The sequence below is a fragment of the Theropithecus gelada genome, chromosome 11 (genome assembly GCF_003255815.1).
Source record: "Theropithecus gelada isolate Dixy chromosome 11, Tgel_1.0, whole genome shotgun sequence".
NCBI classification, from domain to species: domain Eukaryota; kingdom Metazoa; phylum Chordata; class Mammalia; order Primates; family Cercopithecidae; genus Theropithecus; species Theropithecus gelada.
In genome coordinates this window covers 94,742,849-94,768,343 of record NC_037679.1, presented here as the reverse complement: position 1 = coordinate 94,768,343, position 25,495 = coordinate 94,742,849, and the positions used below count along the sequence as shown (strand labels likewise).

The window sequence follows — 25,495 nt, the reverse complement described above, 5'->3', positions numbered from 1 at the left end:
ACAGCCTCTGAAATTTGACATCTGCGTGTGGATAGGTGAGTGTCTTTGTGGGTACCAACAGTGGGAATGGCTCCTCTCAATTTGAGAAATTCTGAAGGAATTTCCATTGGCAATTAAACAAGCCCAACTGACGGAGAGAGGGAACACCCTGACTGTTCCAGTTCAGACACTCTTGGGGCTTGTTAGGAATTCTGCATGTGTCTGGATAAGGGAGTGTCATTGGTGGGTTCAGTGCTCTTCTCAATCTGAGAAATTCTGAAGGCATCTCCATTTGCAGATTGAACAAGCCCAGCAAACAGGGAGAAAGCAACTCAACTGTTTCAGTTTGGACTCTCTTGGGACTTGCTTATTGTTTGTGTGTTGATGTAGCTGTGGGAGATGAGGGTTTGGTCTGAGTGCAGACCACTTGGGTGTATTCTTCAGGGTTGGTCTGCATATGGCTGTGGGCCAGTGGAGTGAGGGAATATTATACCCATATCACACTGAACATGCCCAATCTCATCTGACCTCAGACAGTCTTTGAATTGTAGCGCTGCCTTATATTTGGATTTATTTTGCTGTTGAATGCAAATATGGGATGGAAGTCCACGTCTCCAGGCTTCCATGCTGCTGCTCTAAGGAGAGGCAGGTCTGATTAGTATGTAGTGCTGGTTGGCTACAGAGTTCTTTGGAGTCTGGAGAGGTCTGACCTGTAAAAATCAAACTGTCAGCTGGGCGTAGGAAACTGAGGTGGGCAGATACTTGAACCCAGGAGTTCTAGACCAGCCTGGGCAACATGGTGAAATTCTGTCTCTACCAAAAAATACAAAGATTAGTTGGGTGTAATGGTGCATACCTGTAGTCCCAGCTACTCAGGAGGCTGAGGTTGGAGGATTAACTGAGCCTAGGAGGTTGAGGCTGCAGCGAGCCTTGATCACACCACTGTACTTCTAGCCTGGGTGATAGAGACCCTGTCTCAAAAAATAATAATAATCAAACTATCATGGAAACTGCTTTACTCAAAATTTTGTTTCACGACCTTTATTGGATTACCTATCAGAACAAATAAAGTTTAACCATGTGAACATGTTCATAAACCAGTGAGTTAATATTGCTATCTCACGGCTGGAATTTAAAGGTAAAGCTATTGGATCTTATGCATATGTAGGTATATGTGTCTAGATGTTACGTGTTGTTTTCAGAGGGTATCAAGTTGGCTTATAAATTAAAAAGTGTTCAGAAGTTAAGTAAATGAGTCTCAGCATTTTTCAAGTTTACATGACTTAAGTAAATCTTTAATGAACAAGATAGCTTTTAGATCATTTGTAAAATAAAACTAGAAATGTCTTTGGAATTGTCAGCATACCTTTTTGTTTGGGTTTTACATTTGTCTCTGCTAGATATTTAAAGGTGTCAGGGTTTGGCAAAAAGGTTATAAGACTATAAACCCAGTCAAGAACAAGATTATCTTTGTGTGATTTTTTGATAAATAAGACTAATTTAACATTGTTGATTTAATAAAAATAGCTGAAACTTTTGCATTATTAGTGCAAGTATCCATGTATTTAAGTTTATGGTTTTTTTTGTTTTGTTTTGTTTTGTTCTTATTTTATTTGACCGTGACAACAGTTAAGGCGAGAGGGAAAAAGTAAAATAAAATACAGGAACTAACAAAATTGATGGAGATAGGTTCATTTCAGGCTCCTTCATGGGGAGACAAGCTGAAAGCAACAAAACACAACAAAGTTGCACTTTGGAGATATAGATCTGAGAAGTATTCAATAAGTAACAGATTATAGAATCAAAATCGAAACCTCTTGTCCAATCAATATTTTAAGAAAATCTTGTTCTAACACAGGGGACTAATCTATATCTCTCTACCCTAGTTACTGGTTCCTTTCTATCTTGTTTCATAAACAACCTAAGTCCATAATTTGAATTAACCTTTAGATAACTTCTGAGTTAAACAAAATTATTTCTTTAATCAATAAGAACACGTCTTCTTTGGCACATTATGTACGTGGAATCATATAATTTGCTAAAATTCTTATTCTTAGTAATCTTAAATTTTAATGGAAACCTAGGAAGCAAGAAATTCTGAGCTGTCTATCAGATATTAACATTTTATAGATGAGGAACATGAATGTTCTCAGGCCCAGAAATCTCAAGTTATTTTGGGACCTCAAGAAAAGAGGAATTCACCCAATTCATACACGTATCTGCAAGCACAGATAAATTCTTGGTTGTGCTCAAGAGGCTTTTAAAAATCAAATCTGAGATTCCTTATGAAAAGTTCTAGCAAAGCCAATTAAAAGGAGCCTATATGAACAATAGTTCTTGCTGCAGTTTATATAAATAATGAGGCAAACTATAATAAGATTTAAACTGATTTTGTAAATAAATTGGTCCTACTATGATTTGCCTTTTATGGAAATGGGGAAGTGGAGAAAGAAACATTATGTTTTGGAAGAAAACTGTAGTATACCTGTTATTAGATTAATCTTTGGCCTGTGGCAACCTGGTCACCCATGGTATGGAGATACATCTGTGCTGTGCTGCATTCAGTTATTAAAAGTATAAGTTACCAGTGGAATTTAGATATGGATTCAACACCTAAGAAGTTGGTTCACTGGATGCATAAGGAAATAAAAACTAATTTTTTAAAAAAGGAAAATTTTCAATCCCTTGGTTTTTGTTATCAATGTAAACCAAAATGTATCTAAGGCAGGTCTCAATTTCAAAGTTTATTTTGCCAAGGGTAAGGATATGTGCCTGGAACACAGGTCTGTCCCTTTCTCCAAAGATTATTTTGAGGGCTTCAATATTTAAAGGGGAAAGGGAAGATATTGAGGAAAGAGGAAGAAATTTTACAAAGGTGTGGGTAGGGCCGGGCTCGGTGGCTCCTGCCTGTAATCCCAGCACTTTTGGAGGCCAAGGTGGGTGGATCACCTGAGGTTAGGAGTTTGAGACCATCCTGACCAACATGGACAAACCCCATCTCTACTAAAAATACAAAAATTAGCTGGGTGTGGTGGTGCATGCCTGTAATCCCAGATACTCAGGAGGCTGAGGCAGGAGAATCACTTGAACTGGGGAGACAGAGGTTGCAGTGAGCTGAGATCCCACTGCACTCCAGCCCAGGTGACAGAGTGAGACTTTGTCTCAAAAAAAAAAAAAAAAAAAAAAAAAGAGTGGGGTAAAGAAATAGTCACTTATGCCTCAGTCTAGTTCAGTGAATCTGCATTTTTATACAAACGAACGGGCAGAGGACGCAATCAGGCATGCATTTGTTTCAGATGAGCAGAGGAATGACTTCAAGTTCTGTCCTTTGTCCCATGCCTGTGAAGACAAGCTATCAATTTACATTGCCAGGGTGAAATTCAATGGAATAAAATGGGAGTCAGGTGTGCCTGACACAGTTTCGAGCTTGACTTCTCTCTTAGGCTTAGTGATTTGGGGGTCCCAAGATTTATTTTCCTTTCACATCTATAACAGATAAAATTAAAGTAGGAGAATATTGTGTCAGGCCTTGAGGCTAAACCAAGCCTAGATGTGGGTCTGTCTGAACTCAGACCACTAGCCTCAAGGCTGCTCACTAAGGAGAAAATCAGGCCAGGAAACCAGAAAGTACCTCTGAGACCTGTAGTTTCCTGAAAGGTAGTCAGCGTGGGGAAGGAGTGAAATTTAAGTCACTTCTGAAACTAGAGGGTATAATGTGAAGGAATTGTTCCATTTTGTAAATCAGTATCATTAGCTTCCTGAGGAATCTTTACTAAAATAAATTGTGAGAGTAATTAATATAGGCGCAACGTCTTTGGTTTTAAATGCTGCAGAGTGGAAGAGCCAGTTGACATAGAACCCACAGCTCACAACTGAAGAATTGCAGATGGGTATATGTAATACAGACACATAGGAGGCTATTCCCCCCAAAAAACAGCCTACTTTATGGACTGGATAAAACACTGTGAGACCTATTTACTCAGAAGAATTGTCCCACTCCACCTATAAATGCCAAGTGGAGCTCTCCAGATGAAGCAACAGATAAGCTTCAAATATAAGCCATGGGGGACTGGCTTTATAATGATGTGGCAGGCCGGGTCTCACTCATGCGGGCCTCCATAACAACTGTTTCAGGACTGACTGAGTAGTTAAGTTAAATGTTAAAAGCTAAAAGAGCCCGTGCCCTCATCCAAAGGGTGGATTGTAACAAAAGCCCACCAAGAGTTTTGCCTAGGACTTTCCCGGGACCATGACAAGATAATGAAGGGATTCTTAACAGGACCAGTTTAGGATTAAACAAGTTTTACTAGGGGTCTGAAGAAACATCCCAGGCCTCCACAAACAAGTTTATTGGAGGTCTCAAGGAACTTCCCAAACCTCCATGATCTAGCAGGAGACAAGATAGGGTAATCACCCCAGCACCTGGACCCATTTAGATTAAGTAAATTTACTGAGCCTCCAGAGGAAGGTCTTCAGAACTCAGATCTCAGTTATAGATTAAAATAAGCTAAACACTCATGTTTTTAGATGAATGCATGTACACACAGACATATAATTTATAATTTAGACATATAATTTAGGCAGGTGGATCATCTGAGGTCAGGAGTTTGAGACCAGCCTGGCCAACGTGATGAAACCCCATCTCTACCAAAAATACAAAAAATTAGCCGGGCGTGGTGGTGGGTGCCTGTAACCCCAGCTACTCTGGAGGCTGAGGCAGGAGAATCTCTCGAACTAGGGAGGCAGAAGCTGCAGTGAACAGAGATTGTGCCACAGAACTCCAGCCTGGGCGAGAAGAGTGAAACTGTCTCAAAAAAAAAAAAAAAAAAAAAAAGAAGAAGAAAGAAATATTAATCTTACTTTTTGGTTTTTGGCTCTTTCATTGCTTAGAGTTTTAATGGTTAATGAGTCCCTGGTACCTCCATTCTTATCTGGCTTAGAATGTTTAATTGACTATAAGTCTTTTTTAACTCTAAGTCCCTCGGCTACAGGGGTTCCACTGAGGAACAGGATGGACTTGGGACAGGTAGTCACACCATCCTGGAAATGATATGGAACAAAATAAAGTTTGGCAATCAATGCTCCCTCTGGCATATTCCAAGGGAACCTCAGTTTCCAAGAGATAAATCTTACCTGGGAAAAGGTCTTGCCCTTTGCCCTGCTGAGGGTGCTGGCAGCTCCCAGAAATGGCTTAGCTCTTAGCCCCTTTCAAAATGTTGACTTGGAGACCATTTTCCTGGACTCTCTGAGGCTTGAGGATTTTTTCCTCCCCTGAAACAGAAGCTAGGTCATACATGAAACAATTAGGGAATATATTAACTAGTCTCTCCAACAGGCTTCATTTCTGTATGAACGTGCCTCTTCCCTGTTTGAAACCAGGGAATCAAATCATACCGAAGACCTGGAAATCACACCAGACTGAAGACTAGCTGCAACCACAATAGGTCGGTCTTTTTGAGGTGCTGCTGACCACCCACTTGTCTACCAAGTTAGCCAGTGTTAAACCATGAATTCAACATACTCAGTAAAACCAGTCACTCTGGGATCTCTCTAGGGGAAACAGTCATGCTCTTGTGAACCTACACATGGCTTTAAGTTAATAATTCAAAGCCCAACCAAAGATCCTAGATAAGAAACTGTAAAAGGAACAGGCACTTTTCAGGTTGTTATTATTCTCTTTAAAATCACAGCTTTTCACATATAAGATATAATGAATCAGGAATACTTTTTGGTAGACTTAGGATTGTTCTCTTGGATTCCCCATGGGATCCACTCCAAATTCTCTGGTATTTTAAAATTGGTTTATCTATATTATTTATCATCCTAGTTCAATGTGGCCTCAAATGTGGTTCTAAAACTAAAATAAAAGTACCCCGATCATAGTGCTCCAACAAGCCAGATGCTGACCCGGTACTCATGAGTACTTCTGATTATAGTGCCACATTTCCATTCCTTATCATTATTGCACCTCACCCCTCCTCAGCATGAAGCAGCCAGAAGGATCAGCGACCAGATTCTCCGTGATTGAGGAAGTGATAAATAGAAAAGAGAGACTGAAACCGGCCCTGTTGTCTCATAGAACTCATAGAACTCCTAGAGCTAATATTTACAGGTGGGTTTTTTTTTTTTTTTTTTTTTTTTTGGTAACAGAAATGGATCCTGTCTGGTAGTCCCAGCTACTCCGGAGGCAGAGGCAGGAGAATGGCGTGAACCCGGGAGGCGGAGCTTGCAGTGAGCCGAGATCATGTCAGTGCACTCCAGCCTGGCCGAGAGAGCGAGACTCCGTCTCAAAAACAAAAAAACAAAAAAACAAAAAACAAAAACAAACAAAACTTATTTGCTTTCCTGAGTTTCTTGCTCAGGAAATCGACTTTCAGGCAAGGAACTGAAACTCATCAGAGCACCATACCCAGAAAATGAGACTATAGATCCTTCAGTCAGCATGATTTTTTTTTTTTTATTATTATTATACTTTAAGTTCTAGGGTACATGTGCATAACGTGCAGGTTTGTTACATATGTATACTTGTGCCATGTTGCTGTGCTGCACCCATCAACTCATCAGCACCCAACTACTCGTCATTTACATCAGGTATAACTCCCAATGCAATCCCTCCCCCCTCCCCCCTCCCCATAAAAGGCCCCGGTGTGTGATGTCCCCCTTCCCGAGTCCAAGTGATCTCATTGTTCAGTTCCCACCTATGAGTGAGAACATGCGGTGTTTGGTTTTCTGTTCTTGTGACAGTTTGCTAAGAATGATGGTTTCCAGCTGCATCCATGTCCCTACATGATTTTATCCTTACCTCTGCCTGATTTCGATTTTCCCCATCCACGTAGTGTCAAACTTTGTAAAATATTTAGAGATTTATTCTGAGCCAAATATGAGAGACTATGCCCGTGACACAGCCCTCAGGAGGCCCTGTGCACATGCGCCCAAGGTGGTTCAGGTACACACTGGTTTCGAACATTTGAGGGAGACATGAGACTTCAATCAACTATAAACATTTACTGATTGGCAATTGGTTGAGTTTATCTAAAGACCTGGAATCAATAGAAAGGCAATGTCTGGGTTGTGATAAGAGCTTGTAGAAGTCAAGGTTTTATCATGCAAACGAAGTCTCCAGATAGCAGACTTGAGAGAGAATAGACTGTAAGTATTGATACCTGAGAGCTATAATGAAGCATGTTCGACACCCACTTCCTGTCATGGCCTGAACCCGTCTCTCAGGTTAAATTTTCAAAGAGCCCTAGTTGAAGAGGAAGTCCATTCAGATGGCTGGGAGGCCTTAGAATTTCATTTTTGGTTTACCTCCCCAACACAGCTACATTTCTGCCTGCACGTAGCTACATTCCTTCTTCACTGAATAACCTCCCAATTTTAGTTTGTTGGAGAACAAACCTAGAATAAAGCCAATTCTAGTCATAGCACTGCAGCTTGTATCAGATGAAAGAAACCTACAAAAAGATAATTATAAAATGTGGATAAAACATATAAAACAACGGAGAAGGCAAAATTTGAGGGGCTCCAATTAATCAAGGTTTACTGCTTATATTCTATGTGACTGCCAGAAAAAAAGAAACAAAACTTTTTGGTAGGAAGATCATTTAAAATCTCTGTTTTTAATACATAAAGCCTGTCATTTAATTAAAAATTATGAAACAACCTAAAAAGAAAAAGAACTAAGTATCAAAACACCAGTTGACAAATCAAATGATAAAAACCGACCTACATACGGTTCAGATAATGATATCAGTAGATCTACTATTCACCATTCTAATCCCTTTGCAGTGCCCTAGGATGCTGACTCTTAACGTATAATATCCCTGGACACTATTGTCCTGAAGCTCTAGATATGTTGGTACCAATAGGAAGAATAGGCAAAGATTTAAAGCTGGGAGATTCCTTCCCTACAGCACTAGGAAATGGATATGGAGTTGTTCTCACTGAGTGTACCTCCGGGGAGGCAGCCTTCATCAGCTGTACTTTCTGCTGCTTCAGTTAATTGCTACCAGCATTGTTCTCTCAGGCCTAATGTAGTAATGGCTTCTCGCAGTAGCTAGCCCTGGGGTATTTCACTATCCCTCATTGGTTTCCTTTGGTCTTAGCTACATCTTGTAAGTTGTCTTGTTATTTTATCTTCTTAAATTTTCCTTTTAATGTATAACCTGTTTTTTGGTTTTTGGATCTCAAGTGTGTGTTTCCTTTTTGTACCTGAGTATATCACTGTCACTATGATCTCTCACCTTTTAAATGATGTGACTCTGAAGGTGTGTGTCTCCAACTTTTTATCCCTGTGCACTTTTCTTCACCTATCTTCATTTCTTTCTCTTTTTTCCATTATAACAACCCACAAAAAATATATAATTTAGGTAATGGATAATGTATCACTTATGTTTAATATTGGAAGACATTTGTAATTATATTTGCAGATTGTCTCTGAGTATTCAACTAGAATGAAAATTGATATAGGTTGATTTCATATCTTGTCTATTGCAAATAATGCTGCAATAAACGTGGGAGTGCAGGTATCTGTAGTATATATGCATAATGGAATATTATTCAACCATAAAAAAGAAATAAATTCCTGTCATTTGCAGAAACATGAGTGGAACTGAAGGTCGTTATGTTAACTGAAATAAGCCATGCACAGAGAGACAAATATCACATGTTCCCACTCATATGTGAGAGCTAAAAGAATGAATCTCGTGGAGACAGAGAGTAGAATTGTGGTTACCAGATGCTTGGAAAGGGGTGGTGGGGGATAAAGATAAGTTGGTTGGGTACAAAAATAAAATTAGACAGAAGGAACAAATTCTAGTATTTGATAGTACAGTGGGAAAACTATAGTTAACAATAATGTATTGTATATTTCAAAATAGCTAAAAGAGAAGAATTGTAGTATTCCCAACAGAAGGAAAAGGTAAGTGTTTGAGGGAATGAATATTTTTATTACCCTGATTTGGTCATCACACATTGTATACAGGTTTCAAAATATCACATGTACCTCTAAAATATGTACAACTATTGTATATCAATAACAAAATTTAAAAAAAAAACTGATATAGGCTGTGAAGGGCAAACCATTAAATCATCTCAGATCTCAGCTTATTCATGTGCATATAAATGTTTTAGCTGGCTCTAAACCAAGGATTTTGTATGAAGTAATAGTTATTCAAATATTTTCAACAAAATAGAGTACCTTGCAAACAGGACTTTGAGATTTTTCATTTGTTTCCTCTTACAATTCATCACGTACTCTTCATCTTCTAGTGTTGATTGATGAAACCATCTTCCACATAAAACAACAGAGCAATATAACACAGAACGAGACTCTGCCTGTGTGGTGGCCGGTTTCCATCCTTTCACAAACAAAGAGATATTTATAAACAAATATTTATATACAAATATTTGATCCACCTAGGAAAAGCAGAGGGCTAGTCTTTCCCACCAGGGGAGGCATTAGAGCCTGTGCACGTATTTGAACAAGGTAACCGGAGACTTTGGTCCAGTCTGAACTCTACCACTCACCAATTGTGTGATGTTGGATACAAACTTAACCACTTCACAACTCACTTCCCCATCTGTAAAATAAGGGTGATAATAATACCTGGTTTAGAGAGTTGTAAAGATAAAATCAACATTAATAAAGTACTTAGGATGAAGTAATCATGTTTTGAATATATTTTCCTTTAAATTTGGCTGCCAATATTTTCATGGTAATATTTTCAACTGTATTTCAATAGCTTTTTCTTTAAGCATCAGGAGAAAAATCTACTATTGTTTTAATTAAATCGACATTGAATTTTTTGATACATTTAGGAGAATTTAGTTTCTTTTTATACAGTATTGATGCTTCTAATCCCACAGCATGTTTTTCTATTTTTTTCTTTTCTTCAATAGCTTTAAAACTGTTTTGTTCATATTGGTTGTGCAAATATCTAGTTAATTTCTATCTGTAACATTTTTCTATGTATTTTTAGTAGCTCTTATAAAGGGAGCCTTTTATTTTTCCTGTCTATCCTGACATAATAAAGCAATTAGTTTCTAATTGATTTTTTAAAATCTTTGTGCATTCTCTTTTATATGTATAATAATCATGCCTAACCATTTTGTGATTTACATGTGGCAATGTCAAGAAGAATTTTACAGTAAGATTTACTAACGAATATTAGAAAACATACTCAAAAACAGTCCTCTCCACCCCTCACTTCCACTTGCATACTTGATCAAGACATGAGATCAAAAATACTAAGACTATTGAGTCTAACTAATAAGACACAAATGTGGACTTTGGAGACTCATTTCCTTCCCACTTTTGGTAGCTTAGCTGAGGAGGCGATCAAATGGATTGAGTCAGTCTGTAGAGAGAGAGCAAGGCTGATTATAGTTTTCCTGGCCTGCAAAGCTGTTCCCAGTGTCCTCAGTATACAGACCTTGGTCATCAGTATACATACTCCCTGGTGTGGTTTCTGGGCCTCAGATCCCTTAATATGTAGGTTGGCGCTAAAGTAATTTTGTAAACATTTAAAGGCAAAAACCACAATTACTTTTGCTTTTAATGGCAAAAACCACAATTACTTTTGCACCAACCTATATCTTGTTATTTAGAGAAACTAGGCATTCCCTACCTCTCTTGGGCAAACCTATAGCTATGTAACATGGCAATGGAATGACACTAACTGCCTCATTCTCCCTGGGAGTGCTCTCTGCATGTTCAGTCTCCCAGTGAAGAGAACCCTTCTATCAGGACCTTCATCATGATACAAAAGGAGTATCTATGCCAGGCCACAGCTGCAGATCAGTGAGTGTCTGAGAACTGTATCTTTTCTGTTATTTTTCTGCTTGAAAGTTTTTCACCAATAAATCCTGCACTCTGTCTGCACCCTATGGTGCTAGTTATTTGTGTTCTCTTGCATGACGCTAGTAATATTATCCAAACACAATTTCAAAAACTACTTTCTGTAGTTGGTAAATATACAGAAATTGAGAAAAAGGAAGAAATATGAGGAAGAAAGATATTGCCTGTTGCAACAGTTCAGTGTTCTTAACTGAAGCCACAGATGAGACGTCGCTCATTTGCAGACATATGGGTGATTGGTACAGTCGGTTTATGAACAGAAGTTTAAACTTGTAAGCTTAAGCTTCTGTTTATAAACAGAAGTTTAAAATTATAGGTCCTGTTTAATATTCAGCTCTGTTAACTCACTCTCACCTTTTTGTGTTTTTACACTTTGTCAAGATTTCTTTACATATTCATCAATGTCTGAAGAAGTTACTTATGCAGATCTTAAATTCCAGAACTCCAGTGAGACAGAAAAAATCCAAGAAATTGGCAAATTTGGGGAAAAAGGTAAGATTTTGAGTTATGGATGTGTCGTAAGTTTGTGTAATAGAAGTGGTTACAGCCTTGCATCTTCAGTATTAGTAATATAGTTATTATTCAACTTAAATTTTCAATTAAGCCTCTTATGTTTAAGCAAAGGAACCAAAAGTATATAAACAAAACGATTAGGAAAAAAGGTTCTGTAAAAACACTTATCTGTGCGTTGAAGACTCAATCCTTTACATTTTTGAAATTTTTTATTATCACACTCAATATAATTGGGACAGAATTTTTCAAATGATTGGGTTGTGTGAAGATTTTATGTCTTTATGAGACGAAGCCATGGAAAAAGGAACATGTTCAGGAAAGTCATGATTTCACATCTGTGTATGTGTGTTTTTTTAATAAGAAAATGCTTTGGGTATGCATGCAGAAAAGAAGGAGAGACAGACAAAGAGTCAGAGAGATCTTTAAAGGATTTCATTTGACTATCTGCCAAACTAGGCTAAAATTTCTCCTACTTCTTTTGGAGATTTTTTAATAACTTACTAAAAAATAAAATATGTTAAGTTAAATGAAATGAATAATTAAGGAATAAAGGAAGTAAAGAAATATCAGAAGACATAACGTATTCATAATATTCAAAACCACATAATATCAGGAAGCTTTGTATTTTTCAATTCAAATTAAAATCATGAAATAAGTGGACCATCTGTGTTGACTTTCACTTAAACAAAACTACTCTTCATCTTACTCAGAATCCTATAGTTTTCCTATTATGTATGGTTCTTACCTTCTGGCTCCCAGCCTTTTGGAGTGAAATCTGCCCTAGTGAATCCATAGTTTAAACCAGTGTATTTGAGTTAAAAGTAACTTAAACAGTGATAATGGAGAACACAAAGAAGGGTGATAGAAACAGAGAAATAAGGAGAGAAGAGTGCCAAAATTCTCATATATTATTTAACTTTTTGTCCCCTCCCCTATCCCCACACAGAATATAACATCTTTAATATTCTAGCATTGCTATAAACAGAAATTTCACTGTTACATCTTGAATCTATTTATCATGAGCATTGTAAATCTTGAGAAAGGACAGCAGATTAATTCTGTGGGCTTCTTTTTTAATACTGAAATTTTCTTAGAAAGAAGAAGGGTCTACGAATTTTATAACGTTTTCTGTCTTTATTTCCCTGTTTGTATTTCTTCTTCTATATGCCGAAAGATAATGGGCATATCATGAGCTTAATATTACCAACAATTGCCCTTTACTTGTCCCCTCATGCCCTTTCCCACCTCTTTTCCTGCCAATCCACCTTAAGTTCCCACCACAAGACTTCTTTGAATTCATGCAAATATTGAATCCATGTCTTCTTCATGTTCTTAATCTCATCTAATTTTCTCATTATCCAGCTTAGAATCCACATTGTGTAATACAACATTGTATTATGTAATGTCTACTCTTAGTCTCTTACATTTCTCCTTTTCAATGTATGTTAATTTTTCCTTAAAAACTTCAATTCTGGTTAGGGGCAGTGACTTATACCCATAGTCCCAGCACTGTGAGAGGCCAAGATGGGAGGATTATTTGAGGCCAGGAGTTTGAGACCAGCCTGGGGAAAGTAGAGAGATGCCATGTCTATTAAAAAAAATTTTTTTTTTTAATTAACTGGGCACCCATTGTCTCAGCTGCTTGGAAGGCTGAGGAAAGAGGATTACTCGAGCTCAGGAACTGGAGGCTGTGCAGAGTAAGCTATGATCAGGTGACTGTACTTCAGTCTAGGTGACACAGCAAGATCCTGCCTCAGACAAATCAAAACAAAACAAAACGAAAAACCAAAAAACCAACAAATAAAAACAACTCCAGTTCTGGTTAAACCCAAATATCTACCCAGTCTGCCCCAGAGTTGAATATTGCTGGTGAAAAATGCACAAATTTTCAACTCCAGTTACTCTTACATTTCCTCTGGTGAGAAAAAAGCATCAACCTACACTTTTTATTTTTGTTATTTAAATTTCTATCCTACAATGTCTTTACTGATACTCTGCCTTCCTTCCAGACAGTATTTATGATAGGTATGTACTTATGAAAGGACAGCTCCCCATTTTGCTCTGAATTTCAGTCCATGTGTCCTTTTCAAAGACAGACTTCTGTAATTTTTTTCCTTTCTCTCCTGTGTCATTATTCTCTCTTCCTTCTCTGCTTTTCCTTTTTAGTGCACTAACATACTCTACTACTCACCAACATATTCATATCATAACAAAACACAATCCTTGCTTGACCACTTAAGCCTTTCCATTATTATGTAACTTATTTGTTTCCTTTCACAGCTCAACTTTTGAAAGCATTTTCTTTGGCCACTGAGTCTCAGTTCTTCACCTCTCATTCTGTTCTCAACCAACTCTATTCGGCTTCTGCCCCCATGGTGTCCTGGAGACTGAGCTTTAGGTCACTGATGTCTTGCCTGTTTCATCCCAGTAATCACATGTCTCTTCCATTACTTCACTTCCCTGCAGCATTCAAAAAGTTGAACAGTCCTCTAAAGGCTTTCTTTGCACATCCTTCCTGACACATCCTTATGGCTTCTCCTGTCACCATGCCTGCCTCTCCTCAGTCTTTGTTGACTCTTTCTTCTAGATGAAACTCTACAAGATGGAATACTCTGGAGCCGTGTCCTGTGTCCCCTTTTATTGCATCACTCAATACACTCATCTAATCTACCTTGTTCAGTTGTTTGACTTTAAATAGAGGGACTCCCAGATATCTCTGTAGGACCTTTCCCTGGATCTCAAGACTAGAAAATACAAGTGCCTCTTTCACATTTCCATAAGGGGTTCTAATCTCATTTTAAACTTAAAATGTCAAAAATAGTAATACTTATTTTTCTTCTAAAATGGTCTCTCTCTCCAGACAGCCTCACCTCTGTGCCAGTTCTGTTCTAATTGCATTACAAATATTAAGCCATTTAGTGTCTGATATTTTGCAGTCTTTCTCTCTCCCTTTCTTTAACAATACTGAAGCTTAGACACATAAATGTTAAAAGATGTTAAATAACTTTCTCATGGTTTCACAAGCAATAAGCAGCAGAACCAGAATTCAAACCAAAACATGCTGATATGGTTTGACTGTGTCCCCACCCAAATCTCATCTTGAATTGCAGCTCCCATAAGTCCCACATGTTGTAGGAGGGACATGGTGGGAGGTAATTGAATCACGGGGGAGGGTCTTTCCCATGAGGTTCTTGTGATAGTGAATAAGTCTCATGAGATCTGATGGTTTTATAAAGAGGAGTTTCCCTGCACAAGTTCTCTCTTCTCTTGTCTGCTGCCATGTGAGATGTGCTTTTCACCTTCCACCATGAGTTTGAGGCCTCTCCAGCCACATGGAACCATGAGTCCATTAAACCTCTTTTTACTTATAAATTACCCAGTTGTGGGTATGTCTTTATCAGCGGTGTGAAAATGAACTAATGCAGTAAATTGTTACCAGTAGAGTAGGGCACTGCTGTAAAGATACCCAAACATGTGAAAGAGACTTTGGGACTGGGTAACTAGCAGAGGTTGGAATACTTTGGAGGGTTCAGAAGAAGACAGAAAAATGTGGGACAGTTTGGCACTTCCTAGAGACTTCTTGAATGGCTTTGACAAAAATGGCAATAAGGCTGAGGTGGTCTCAGATGGAGATGAGGAATTTGTTGGGAACTGGAGCAAAGGTGACTCTTGTTATGTTTTAGCAAAGTGACTGGTAGCAGTTTGCTCCTGCCCTAGAAATTTGTGGAACTTCGAACTTGAGAGAGATGATTTAGCATATCTGGCAGAAGAAATTTCTAAGCAGTGAAGCACTAAAGATTTGATTTGGGTGCTGTTAAAAGCATTCACTTTTATAAGGGAAGCAGAGCATAAAAGTTCAGAAAATTTGTGGCTTGACAATGATAAAGAAAAGAAAATCCCATTTTTTTGAGGAGAAATTCAAACCAGCTGAAGAAATTTCTAAAGTAATGAGGAGCCAAATGATAATCGCCAAGGCAATGGGGAAAATGACTCCAGGGCATATCAGAGGTCTTCACAGCAGCCCCTCCCATCACATGCCCAGAGGCCTAGGAGGAATAAATGGTTTTATGGACTGAGCCCAGGGTCCCTCTGCTGTGTGCAGTCTAGGAACTTGGTGCCCTGCATCCCAGCTGCTCCAGCCATGACTAAAAGAGGCTAAGGTACAGCTCAGGCCATGGCTTCAGAGGGTGCAAGCCCCAAACCTTGGTAGCTTCCATGGGGTGTTGAACCTTTGAGGTGCACAGAAGTCAAGAATTGGGTTTTGGCAACCTCCGTCTAGTTTTCAGAGGATGTATGGAAACACTTGGATGTCCAGGCAGAAGTTTGCAACAGGCATGGGGTGCTCATGGATAACCTCTGCTAGGACAGTGCAGAAGGAAAATGTGAGGTCAGAAGCCCCACACAGAGTCCCCAGTGGGGTACTGTCCAGTGGAGCAGTGAGAAGTCAAACACCATCCTTCAGCCCTCAGAAAGGTAGATCCACTGACAGCATGCACTGTCCACCTGGAAAAGCTGCAGACACTCAATATCAGCCCATGAAAGCAGCCAGGGGGCAGACTGTAAAGCCATAGGAGCAGAGCTGCCCAAAGACATGGAAGCCTATCTCTTGCATCAGCATGACCTGGATGTGAGACATGGATCCAAAGGAGATGATTTTGGAGTTTCAAGATTTGATGCCCCTGCTGGATTTTGGACTTGCATGGGGCTTATAGCCCCTTTGTTTCAGCTAATTTCTCCCATTTGGAATGACTGTATTTATCCAATGCCTGTACCCTCATTGTATATAGGAAGTAACTAACTTGCTTTTGAATTTACTGGCTCATAGGTGGAAGGGACTTGCCTTTTTTAAGATAGACTGTGGATTTTTGAGTTAATGCTGAAATGAGTTAAGACTTTTGGGGACTGTTGGGAAGGCATGACTGGTTTTGAAATGTGAGGACATGAGATTTGGGAGAGGTCAGGGGTGCAATGATGTGGTTTGGCTGTGTCTCCCCCCAAATCTCATCTTGAATTATAGCTCCCACAATTTCCATGTGTTGTTAGAGGGACCTGGTGGGAGGTAATTGAATCATGTGGTGGGGGTCTTTCCCAGGCTGTTCTTGTAATAGTGAATAAGTGTCATGAGATCTGATGGTTTTATAAAGTGGTGTTTCCCTGCACAAGTTCTCTCTTCTCTTGTCGGCCACCATGTGAGACGTGCCTTTCACTTTCCACCATGATTGTGAGCCCCCACCAGCCATGGGTTCATTAAACCTCTTTTTCCTTATAAATTGCCCAGTCTTGGGTATGTCTTATTAGCAATGTGAAAATGGACTAATACACATGTTAACCCTAAAGATGGCATTTTGCTTTTTATCACTATGAGATACTGCCTACAAATGTGCATATCTACCAACTTTCTCTAAAGAAAAATTTCATAAATTTGTGCCATAGATTTTAGCTTGAAAATGTATACTTAATTTATCCATGGGTCATCAAATTCCCTAGTGCTAGCTAATCAAACTACTGTTCTCTTTCCATGTCATATTGTAACAGATTTCTTACTGATAAAACAACTCCTTTATTTTGCCATCCTAGATTAAATTCTTCCAGTGGTTTCCCCAAAAATCTAACTTACTCTGGCTAGAAAAGGCTGTAAATAATGTTTCCTCCTTGTTATTTTAAAAACAAAACAAAAGAAAACAAATAAAACCTTCTTTAACGTAATTTTTCACATTGGCCACCCTTTTTCTGCCCCTCTGAATATATTCTGTTTTTCAAATAGAAATCTTTTCCTTAAATTGTTGTCTTTGAACTTCATGTAATCGCTACCTGTAATGTTCTTCCTACTGATTTTGCATGCTGGTTCCTCATGTTCAAAAGATTTGAACTGCCTGCTCTTTATAACAGCTTAATTTCAAATCTCTGCACGACATAGCCAAATTTGAGATCTTTTCTCCCTTTCTTTCCCTTTCTTCCTGTCTCACTTATATATCTATTTATCTATTTCCTCCTACAATTAAAATTTATTTCTATGAAAACAGGAACGTGTACATCTTGCTCACTTCGATATTGTTAGCACCCAGGATAATGCCTAATAAATACAAGGCACTCAAAAGATAACTTTGAATAATTAAACTTTTTAATAATCAAATACATTCATTGAATAAATAAACTTTTGAATAATTGAATACATATATAAATAAGAAAATAATTTTAAGAAAGAGTGCTTGAATTTATAATTCTAATCTTAGATAAAAATCTTGAACATGTAGTCCTTTCAGTAGTAACTATTTTCTAAAGTCTATAGAAGTTAAGTTTTACTTTTTATTAGTGATTATCTCTGAATTTCACAATATTATTGCACCATCAACTGTGAGATGTAAGACATAGCTCAGAAGTATAGTAAGAATATTATAGTATCTCAGAATTGTATTTTCTTGAAATACCTGGCTAGTCTTTACCTAATGTGTAATACCTTTATACATAATGATTATTTAAATAACATAGTCACAATAATAATTCACTCATATTATAAAGTTTCTAATTTCTGTTTTTTAAAATAGAGAAATGATCTATTCTGGGATTCACTATTCCCTAAAAAGGAAGTATTCAATAAAAATTTCTTGCAAAAAAGTATGAAAAAATTTTTGAAAAATTACAATAGGCCGGGCGCGGTGGCTCAAGCCTGTAATCCCAGCACTTTGGGAGGCCGAGGCGGGTGGATCACAAGGTCAGGAGATCGAGACCATCCTGGCTAACATGGTGAAACCCCGTCTCTACTAAAAATACAAAAAACTAGCCGGGCGTGGTGGCGGGCGCCTGTAGTCCCAGCTACTCGGAGGCTGAGGCAGGAGAATGGCGTGAACCTGGGAGGCGGAGCTTGCAGTGAGCCGAGATCGCGCCACTGCACTCCAGCCTGGGTGACACAGCGCGAGACTCCGTCTCAAAAAAAAAAAAAAAAAAAGAAAAATTACAATAAAAATGGTGTAGATCTGGACTGACTAAGATCAAAAGTTAATGGGAGGATACCCAAAGACATTACAAAGAGACAGCCTATTTTGTTTGTTCTGTGGCTAAATTCTCATAATTACCTGGCGAGGGGGGATACATAAACAGCTGAAAGTGTTTTTCTTGACATGCCACAATTGTCTACTCAAGCAAAGACTACTCCTGTTGGCTTCTCTGTTAATTTCCAGCTACTGACTTTTCCCAAATTTGTATAAACAAAATACACCATATCTAGGTTGACTGGTTTTCTCCATTCTCTATTATAAATTCTGTTTTTGCTTATCTGATTTTTTTAAATCAGTCTACCAGTTAACAGCTTCTCCTGCTAGAATCAATTTACATACAAAACCATGAAGTGATTTTGATTTATTCTTGACATATTCTTCAAAAATATTTTTTGAATATTCTTGAATGGCTAGTAAATCCATTTCTTTCCAATAGGCATATTAGGAAATAAAGATAAAACGAATGAATGAATGAATGAATGAATGAGCAAATAATTCAAATGAAAGTGTATACCATTTTTAGGCCTCTCTGTTAATTTTGCTTTCCACAGCACCTCCAGCTCCCTCTCGTGTATGGCGTCCAGCAGCGTTGTTTCTGACTGTTCTGTGCCTTCTGATGCTCATTGGATTGGGAGTCTTGGGAAACATGTGTATGTACTGCACCTGTTTTGGTCAAAAGAGAAAGTATCTAGAATTTCAAATATTTAACAACTAAAGTTTATTCCTTAAGTGGAAGATTTATAATAATGATAGGTGATAGGCCCACAAGGGGGACTTACAATGTGGAACTCGGTCTCTTTCCCTCACTCCTGTAGAGTAATTGCTTTCCCTACCCCTTTGATCTTTATACTACTTCCGCAAATGATAAAGGATGATGGTTCTATTGAGAATTCATTTTTTTTAATGTGGAGTTCACATTACTTTGAAGACAGCAATGAAAAAAATGAACAAACTACAAAATATCAATGAAGAGCTTCAAAGAAATGTGTCTCTACAACTGATGAGTAACATGAACAGCTCCAACAAGATCAGGAACCTCTCCACCACACTGCAAACAATAGCCACCAGATTATGTCGTGAGCTATATAGCAAAGAACAAGGTAATCTTGGAGTTATTTATTGGACAATCAACTAAACCACTGAGTCTCTTAAGAATCATTTTATAATTAGCTAGCAGCCTTTCCCTAGGGAGTCATAATTTGGGGGAAAGAATTACGTGTGGTTGATGGAGAATTCATTATTTCCACACAGTTAGAAGAAAAACAGAAAAAGTCATAATAGCAATAGGCCCCCAAATTATCAGGAGATAATGGTTCCATAATAAAATGTTAGACAGGACAGTTTCTCTAATCTGTCAGTTACTATAATTATTCTGGGCACTGAGGTTAATAGAAGATAGGGAGGAAGTGACAGCTCTTTACAGGTGACTTCATTCTTAAATTTCAGTCAGTGATTGATAACAAATTCCATAGGAAAAAATAAATAGAGACTTCACCTTTGGGATCAGGGGGAGTTGGTCTTCTAGTGTCTCCATAAGTTTCTATAGTCATGATTGTTAAAACATATTCCTTTTGCTCCCAAGAAACCTCAAAATTTCAACAGTTCAGAGAACAAAAATTAAAGAAGGTAAGATTTGTATAGATAGGTGGGGTTAATTCTTACTATGCAGAATGTTTCCTGTAACTAGTTTTTATTGTCATTAAAGAATATAAAAAATAGCAAAGAGGAATTGTTACAGGAAGATACACTTGAATCCAAGTGCTTAATTTGAAATTTTTTTGTTCAAGTTATGGGTCTGACACATTATGGTAGTATATAAGGAACTAGAATACAGGATTCACTTACTTCCCTTTTGATGTAAAAAGAAGACACAGCATGTAATCCCAGCTACTTGGGTAGCTGAGGCAGGAGAGTTGCTTGAATCCAGGAGGTGGAGGCTGCTGTGAGCTGAGATCGCGCCACTACACTCCATCTTGGGCAACAGAGCAAGACTCTGTCAAAAAAATAAATAAATAAATAAAAAGAAAGAGAGAAAGAAAAAGAAAGAAGAATAAACAGCAAATGTGGTCAATGTCACACAGAGAAGAAAGGAAATAATAAGAATTATTATGACTATCAACAAAACCTAAATAAAACCATGTTCTTCTTCCAGAGCACAAATGTAAGCCTTGTCCAAGGAGATGGATTTGGCATAAGGACAGCTGTTATTTCCTAAGTGATGATGTCCGAACATGGCAGGAGAGTAGAATGGCCTGTGCTGCTCAGAATGCCAGCCTGTTGAAGATAAACAATAAAAATGCTTTGGTAAAGCCCAGGTGTTTCTGCCATCATGGGATAGAAAGGGATGTGGCATGTTGGAGAAGACCTCAATCAACCCACTCATGATTCTGGTTTATTTTAGTTGGGGTGTGAAGTGACTGAAACTTTGTACACTTATCTCAAGATTATCATAGGCAAGGTAAAACATATACAAGGTTAGAACCTTAGCATAAGAGGATTACTAGACGACAGGTAGATGAGTATTACAGGGCACCCAGAATCTAAAAGTCTGTAAGCATTTCCAAATTAGAATCTAAAATCAAATCTCAGAACATAATTTATAAACATTTATCTAAAAACAGAGGATATAGAGATTATTCCTCAGGGTTAGTAATTCCGTAAGAACTACATAGGAGCATATGTTTTGTTTCTACCATTTTGTAATTTTTAATTCACTAAGAGAAATAGGCAAGTTATAGTAGGTTAGCATAAAATATGTACAAACAGGAAGAACTGAAGTAAGATGGCACAGGCAAGTGTCAAACAGATATATTGCCCTGAGTCCTTGAATCCCAGGAAAAATGTATTTTCTAGTAGCTTTATTGATTTTTTCATTTTCTTAGTTTTCCATGTCTAAATAATGTTTCCATGTTATACTTACTACATAGCATTTTTGGTCTCTCAAATAGTAATCATATATTTTTAAGCAAAATTACATTTTCTAAAAGTCTCTGCTTCCCCACAATAAGAAACTTTCATCATCCTTTCTAGAAGAGAGAGAAATAACCCATAATCTCTTCCTCATCAGATCATTCTCAAGGACCCATTCACAGTTACTTACTCTAGACAAATTTTCTAAAGGCTGGAATAAGAAAAAAACCTGTTATTTGGCTACAAAATTCTGGACTGGTTCTGAATTCTGTTCTGTAACCACTCACATCTGAGTCTGTGGCATTTTCTTCCTACTCCTTCTGTTTCTGTTAACTCTTGTTTATAGCCATTGCCCACTTCCTTTGGCCCTGGACACAATATTTACTGCTCAAAAGTTTGAACTCTGAACTTGTCATTGTGGACTTTTCATTGACTGTAAATTAAGGTTATACATGGATTAGTAGGGCCTCTCTTCTTATGAGACCAGCTGTGATATTGTTAAAAATGTTGAAATTTTGTAATAAGGAGTACTTTCTTTCAATTTCTTATAATGACATTTAATAGTAGTAGTGCAATGTCAAGTATGTTACCTTAAAGCAGCAATTTGTAAGAAATTACATTCTAATGTAAAATACAAAAGTAGGAGACTGTTTCTTAAACAGACCATCTGTATTTCCTGTAGGAATTTACAAAATCCCAGAGTACGTCATATCCCTATTGGCTGGGATTATCTCCTGAAAAAGATTACAGTTACGGTATGAGTGTGGATGATATAATCAACTCCTCTGCCTGGTAAGTGTCTATTCTTGTTAAAATTTTATAGTTGGGTTTGAGTAGAGGTATTTTCCTTAGGAGAACTGTAGATTCAAATTAAAACCAGCTTCAATTGAAATGAAATTGCATCCTAAAAGCACCCTTTTCTATCATGCTTCTTTGATGTATTTTCTAATACAGAAAGTTACCATAAATGTCTTCTATAATTTTGACAGGTAACTAACAAAATTACGGCAGTCAAATTATGGAGACCTCTGTAAGTAATTTTATCTAAGAAAAATTATGGAAGCCCAGAAAAGTCACTGGACTAACAAATACTTAATATTGTGCTAAGTTTTAGGGTTCAAAGATGAATGAAATATTGATTCATCACTAAAGTTACTTAACCATCAATTGTATGTGCAGACTGATTGAATGATGCTACAGATAAAGAGAATATAGTGTGATAAATGCTTCAGTAAGAATACACAGACTAACAAAATATAAATTTTAGCAATGATACTTTTGTTATAAATGACACTTGAAATGGGCATTTTAAAAAGTTTATGGATTTGGGGGTACAGTTGCAGTTTTGTTATATAAATATATTGTGTAATGATGAAGTCATGTTTTCAGTGTAACCATTACCTGGATAGTGTACACTGTACCCAATAGATAATTTCTCATTCTTTATTTTTGTGACACAATCCTACTTTTTGGAGTCTCCAATGTCTATTATTCCACTTTTTATGTGTATGTGTACATATTATGTAGCTCCCACTTAAGTAAGAACATGCAATATTTAAGTTTATGTTCCTGAGTTATTTCACTTAAGAGAATGATCTCCAGCTCTATACATTTTGCTGCAAAGTCATGATTTCCTTCTTTTTTATACTTGAGTAGTATTTCATGGTGTATATGCTCTAAAAGAAAACACGGTTTCACGTTTTCTTATCCAATAATCCGTTGATGGACACTTAGGTCAATTCCATGGCTTTGCTATTGTAAATAGTTCTACCACAAACATTTGAGTGTAGGTGTCTTTTTTAAATACAATAATTCCTTTTCCTTTGGTTAGATACCCAATAGTGGAATTGCTGGATCAAATGGTAATTCCATTTTTAGCTCTTTGAAAAATTGCCATAGAGTTTACACTAATTTCCATTCTGATGGTTGGCCCTACCTCTGGTGGTTGACAATGATAGGATACAATGGGAGATAAGCTATCTACAAATGAAGTGGAGAAGGATATATATTTTAAAGGCCTAATTTGTAGTGAAGGACTAGAGACAAAGGTAATGTGTCAGGAGAGAGTACAGATGGAATCTTGTTTTGAAAATGTAGAATATGTATGTGTTTGTAATTATTGCAAATGGAATGGTAATCTATAATGGAATGGAAAACATTGTAGATATCTTCAATTATCAGAAAGAAAACTGAAAAAAGTATATAATAATTGTATGTGTGATATATATATGTGTGTGTGTGTGTATATATATGTGTGTGTGTGTGTGTATATATGTATGCATACCTTATTTTCAATTTTTAACTCTGTGTTGTTTTGGGGTTTGTTTCTGAAAGGGGGCCATAATAAATGACATCTGTACTATGTCACCACAAATAAATCTCATTCTTAAAAATTTAATTGATGGGCCGGGCGCGGTGGCTCACGCCTGTAATCCCAGCTCTCAGGGAGGCAGAGGCGGGAGGATAGCTTGAGCCCAGGAGTTCGAGACCCCTGGGTAATATAGCGAGACCCCGTTCTCCACAAAAAGGAAAAAAAAAAAAAAAAAAAGACAAAAAAAAGACAAAAAAAAAAAAAATTTAATTGATGAACTTATTTACTGGTTGATGTCATTTTTTTTACCCAAATATTGATGCTAAATTATTCTAAAAGATTTTTTTTTATTTATAAATTTGTTTTTAATGCATAGTCCCTGATCACTAATCTAGTATTTATGGGCTGGTCATTAGAACTTCAGAGTAAAGGCCAGGCGCGGTGTCTCACGCCTGTAATCCCAGCACTTTGGGAGGCCGAGGCAGGCGGATCAGGAGGTCAGGAGATCGAGAACATTCTGGCTAACATGGTGAAACCCCATCTCCACGAAAAATACAAAAAATTAGCCGGGCATGGTGGCAGGCGCCTGTAGTCCCAGCTACTCGGGAGGCTGAGGCAGGAGAATGGCATGAACTCAGGAGGCGGAGCTTGCAGTGAGCCGAGATCTCGCCACTGCACTCCAGCCTGGGCAACACAGCAAGATTCTTGTCTCAAAAAAAAAAAAAAAAGAACTTGAGAGTAAAATCTTTTGAAAATATCACTTAGAGATGATGTTGAACTTAAGGTGTCATACCTCAGGTGAATTCCTGACTTTGATGATTATAAAAAGCACTTGAGGGAGACAGGGTCCAAGACTTACTACTGGGCCAGCTAGACTAGAGAATCTTACGGAATGGTAATATTCCAAATTATATTATACATAAAGGGGCTGGGGTGCTAAGTCTGTAAGCAAAGGACAGCAAATATCAGATGTTAGAAAGTGGAAAAAACAGGGAGAAATGAAGCAGTATTTGACATTGCATATGTGTCAACATAAACAATTAACTTGGACATTCTTGATACTCTGAACATTAATTAGATTTAGTTTAAACAATGCAGAGTCTAGGGCAATAATATCATGTTGGAAGTGTAATTTTTTTTTTTTCTGTGAATATGTTTCAAATATCTGACTTGCCAAGTGTAATTCTTTACTTTCTCTTTCAGGGTTATACGAAACGCATCTGACTTAAATAACATGTTTTGTGGATATATAAATAGAATATATGTTCATTATGATTACTGCATTTATAGAAAAAAAATGATATGTGAGAAGATGGCCAATCCAGTGCAGCTTGGTTTTATACATTTTAGGGAGGCATGAGTCATCAATCAAATACATTTAAGGAGAGTGGGGGGTTGGGGTTCCAGGCTATAGGTAAATTTAAATATTTTCTGGTTGACCACAATTGGTTGAGTTTGTCTAAGGACCTGGGATTTTATCACGCAGATGAAACATCCAGGTAGCAAGCTTCAGAGAGAATAGATTGTGAATGTTAATGCTGGAGAGGTATAATGAAGCATGCCCCTCCTCCCACTTCCCATCATCGCCTGAACCCTGGAGAAGAGGAAGTCCATTCAGATGGTTGTGGGGGCCTTCGAATTTTATTTTTCATTTACATTCTTCCCCTTCTGGCCAAGATTTGCCAGAGGCAACATCCAAGACCAGCAGATTTTAATTTTGTCCCATAGCATTGCCAGGGTGGCATGGCTCGCCACCTCCGGTCCATCCTATACTCCGTGGGACTCCCTATAGCTGAAGGCCTTATGAGTCAAAGGACTTTTAGCCAATTGATTGTTCCAGGCCAGATAAGAATGGATGTGGACATGCATTTATTACCTCTTAAAATTATTATTTTAAGTAAAAGCCAATAAACAAAAATGAAAAAGCAA

The 25,495-nt window shown here is 37.6% G+C and overlaps 1 protein-coding gene across 2 annotated transcripts; it reads left to right on the top strand.

Moving 5' to 3' along the window:
• On the top strand, nt 1-25,495 carry CLEC12A (C-type lectin domain family 12 member A). 2 transcript variants are annotated; one of them, XM_025402760.1, is made up of 7 exons: nt 1-35; nt 11,219-11,329; nt 18,897-18,995; nt 19,257-19,445; nt 20,498-20,649; nt 21,938-22,047; nt 24,770-25,495. In XM_025402760.1, the coding sequence occupies exons 2-7, from the start codon at nt 11,239-11,241 to the stop codon at nt 24,924-24,926; spliced, it is 798 nt and encodes a 265-aa protein (XP_025258545.1). In that variant the 5' UTR covers nt 1-35; nt 11,219-11,238; the 3' UTR covers nt 24,927-25,495. The 2 variants fall into 2 exon arrangements, with proteins under 2 accessions (XP_025258545.1, XP_025258546.1); XM_025402761.1 differs by lacking the exons at nt 1-35; nt 18,897-18,995 and having other exon boundaries at nt 11,050-11,329.

Coding starts and splice junctions, on each gene's coding strand:
- CLEC12A (XM_025402760.1), top strand. CDS start 11,239: ATGTCTGAAGAAGTTACTTATGCAGATCTTAAATTCCAGAACTCCAGT. Junction 18,996..19,256: donor GGGAGTCTTGGGAAACATGT/GTATGTACTGCA, acceptor TTTAATGTGGAG/TTCACATTACTTTGAAGACA. Junction 22,048..24,769: donor ATAATCAACTCCTCTGCCTG/GTAAGTGTCTAT, acceptor TTTCTCTTTCAG/GGTTATACGAAACGCATCTG.